Source organism: Nanorana parkeri, unplaced genomic scaffold (genome assembly GCF_000935625.1).
Source record: "Nanorana parkeri isolate BGI_ZX_2015 unplaced genomic scaffold, ASM93562v1 scaffold56, whole genome shotgun sequence".
In the NCBI taxonomy this organism is placed as follows: Eukaryota; Metazoa; Chordata; class Amphibia; order Anura; family Dicroglossidae; genus Nanorana; species Nanorana parkeri.
In genome coordinates this window covers 635,383-638,774 of record NW_017306324.1, presented here as the reverse complement: position 1 = coordinate 638,774, position 3,392 = coordinate 635,383, and the positions used below count along the sequence as shown (strand labels likewise).

Here is a 3,392-nt window from a genome sequence, read left to right as displayed (position 1 = left end):
TGGGCGGAGCCAAGTACAGCCACACTGAAGCAGCCTGCGGGCAGAAGAACCCCATGATTCAGGAAAGTGGGGGGGGGCAGGATGGAGGTTGGCAGAGCTTTTGTGATGTGACCATGTTTCATGTGATACCCTGAATGTGGGTTTAACACGAAACAGGGTCCCAAAGGTACACATAGCCCTAAGGCCCAGTTCACACTTGGCGTACACTTGTGGCGTGAGTGACCGCGTTTTGTTTTTGTGCACATCCGTCCGCGTTTGCGGTGCGTCAGCCTGTTCATTTCAATGATCCTCATGCAGCAGTTTGAGCTGCGAGCTTTGCGTGTGTCTTGTCCTTTGCATTTTTGTGTCACACGTGTTGCCTGAACACATGCTAATGGGAGCCCAAACGTGGACGGAGCCTAATGGTTGGGCACATCACCACGTATCACAAAATATCACACAAATCAAATTATTTGTATACCGGTCCAACAAACTAACAACAACAAGGGACAATCCTACAGACCTTAAGAATGGAGGTGAATGGGGATTTTTTTTGTAACCTCCGGCTGAATAAAGGTCTTTAATTAAGAATTTAGCCGACTGAGCGCCCGCTAATTACTGCCGGGTAATTATAATGTGCAAAACACTGAATAGACCTTCAACATATGGCCCGTGATCCTTAAAGGAAACCTGTTCTGGCTCCAGAAGGTTCCTTCTATTCATGATAGGAAAGACAAGCCGGCCATACACTGCTAGGTTTTTATATGAACGTTCATAGGAATAATCTCATCAGAACATTCGATAAGAGGCTGGACCAATGCTGTTTGATTTTTTGATTTTCACACTCGATTTTTGGAAATGAACGAAAACCACAATCACTGCTAGAATTTTGTTATTTTAAGAAACTTTTTTGCCATCACAGAAAAATTTGTCCCCGGACGAAACAAATAAAAACAAAAAAACATTTTCATTTGTTTCGTCAAAGGAAACAAATTTTAATGTTGTTTTGAATTCGAAGGCAACGAGCCTCCGAATCCGAAACACTGTAACTGGAGAAAGAGCGGCGGCCGTATCGCCATATGCACGCCGCCATTTTGGAGTAGATCTTGGTATACACCAGGATGGCGGCGGCCGCATGTTCAAGCGCCGCCATCTAGGTGTATACCAAGATCTACTCCAAAATGGCGGTGCGCATGTGCGGAACGCCCGGGCAGCCAATATTGCCACCCCAAGTTTGGCGTGTGACGTCACTGTCATGTGACGTCATACGCTCCGCCTCCAAGATGGTGGCGGGCATGCGCAGAACATGCCGGTGGCCAAGATGGAAGGAGGAAGACTTGTGATGTCATGGGAGTGAATGAAAGACCTCCTTGGGGGTGGGACTTTGAAAAGCTACTGTGGGAATTAAAGATGTAATTGGGCTTTAACCACTTGTTACAGTGCACTAAAATTAAAGGATAGCGTCACTGTAAAACAAAGTGCCCGTATCCTTTTGGCCCCTTTAAGATGACATCAACGATCCCTCCTTCGCTCTGCACAGATGAATACTTACCGAGTTCCAACAGGGCCCGTCCTTTGTTCGTTTACATTCTGCAATGGACATCTCCTTCTCCGGGCCGCACCTGTGCAGCACATCCCCATTGACTTCTATGCTGCTTATTTCCGGGCTGGGAGACAGAGTTAGACGAGCCCTGTAGAGGTGGCCCCCCAGATTCACCATTATTGTCAGTCTGTTGTCCATGTATATGTAGATTTGGCCACTTCTCATTTATTTCTAGCGGTCATTGAATACATAGTAAATAGGTCTTTTTATTTCGCTAGAACTGTAATGGAGGCCTAAACATTGGTCCTGACTTTGTCTGCCACTGGATATATGTGTAAGCGTGGGACCAGTTTAGTGCAGCTTGTTTGGACCATATTACTATAATCTAATCTATAGTCTTTATTAAACCATGCACCTAAAAGTCAGATATTTTGGCCCAGCACTCAGTGTGCAGTGGAACAATCAGCAGACCACAGTGGTAATGCCCCACCTCTGCAGAACTGAATGCCCCACCCCTACACAATCAAATGCCCCACCCCTGCAGAATCTAATGCTGCATTTATGTTTAATAGTATTGCTGGCAGTAAGGAATATTAATGCTGCCATTGCTGACTCTCTGGTCTATCCTCCTGATACCCTGGTTTCACTACGTGCCGATATACCATCTTAGAACAGGTACTCAGTTTAAAAGTCCTGCATGCCAGCTTAGGCCGGTGGCTTACTATAGACTAAAACTGGAATGAGGGTGAGAACCCCAGAACTTATTTTGCAAAGTCGGTAAATGTCAGTTCCATGTTGCATTGCACTCACTTGCTGATTCTGAAATTTGCCAGCTCTTCCCACAACAAACATGGCTTCCTAGCACAGCACTTGGGTAAGGTCACTCCCTCAACACCGCAATGGGGAGCCGGTTATTTCCTCCCGGCAGGAAACTCTAGAACAGCGCGAAGGTTCCGCATATGAACTGCTGCCATGGAGACGGGCGACAGCGGAGAGTCGGGGCCGCTGTGGGTGTCGGAGACTCTGCGGGTGCTCGGTGCTGCCCTCCGGGAGTGCGGGGCGCCCTCTGCCGTCTGGTTCAAAGAGAGCAGCCAGAAGAACCTGAAGAGCCGGGACTTCCTGGTTCCCCGGGGAGCGCTGCGGAATTCCTTCCCCGAGGGAGAGGTGCACATGGCAAGTGAGGGGAGGGGAATGAGAAGCATGCCAGCCTAGTATAATCTGTGGCACAACAAGTCATAGCGTGCACTGCTTCTATGGTGTATGATACTACAAGTTCCAGCATGCATTGCCAGTCTAGCGACATTTATGGCACTATGGCTCCCATCATGCTCTGATTCCCAAGTGATATCTATGGCACTATAACTCCCAGCATGCATTGCCACCCTAGTAACATCGATAGTACTACAAGTCCCACCATGCATTGCCACTCTAGTGACATATGCTTGCAACTACAAGTCCCAGTGTGCACTGTCACTCAAGTATATATGCAACTACAAGTCCCAGTGTGCACTGTCACTCAAGTATTATATATAACACTACAAGTCACAGTATGCACCACCACCCTAGTGTTAACTATGGCACTACAAGTCCCTGTTTGCATTACCACTGTAGTGTCATCTATGGCACCACAAGTCCCAGCATATATTGCCACCAGAGTGACATGTATGCCATTGCAAGTCCTAGCATTTATTGCCAGCCTAGTGACATCTATGCAACTACAAGTCCCAGCATGCCCTGCCACCCTAGTGTAACCTATGACACTACTATTTCAAGCACACACCGCCACCCTTATGTAATCTGCAGCACTACAAGTCCCATCATGGATTGCCACCCTAACAAAATATATGCGGCACTACAAGCCCCAGCATGC

The 3,392-nt window shown here is 47.5% G+C and overlaps 1 protein-coding gene across 1 annotated transcript in view; it reads left to right on the top strand.

The window, feature by feature from the left end:
- Window positions 1–2,453: 2,453 nt before the first annotated feature.
- The window catches only part of DALRD3 (DALR anticodon binding domain containing 3), a 20,651-nt gene continuing 19,712 nt past the window's right edge, over window positions 2,454–3,392 (top strand). The window contains exon 1 of the mRNA XM_018576107.1: window positions 2,454–2,686. Coding sequence (XP_018431609.1) covers window positions 2,495–2,686 — 192 coding nt within the window. The 5' untranslated portion in view covers window positions 2,454–2,494. The remainder of the gene's footprint in view (window positions 2,687–3,392) is intronic.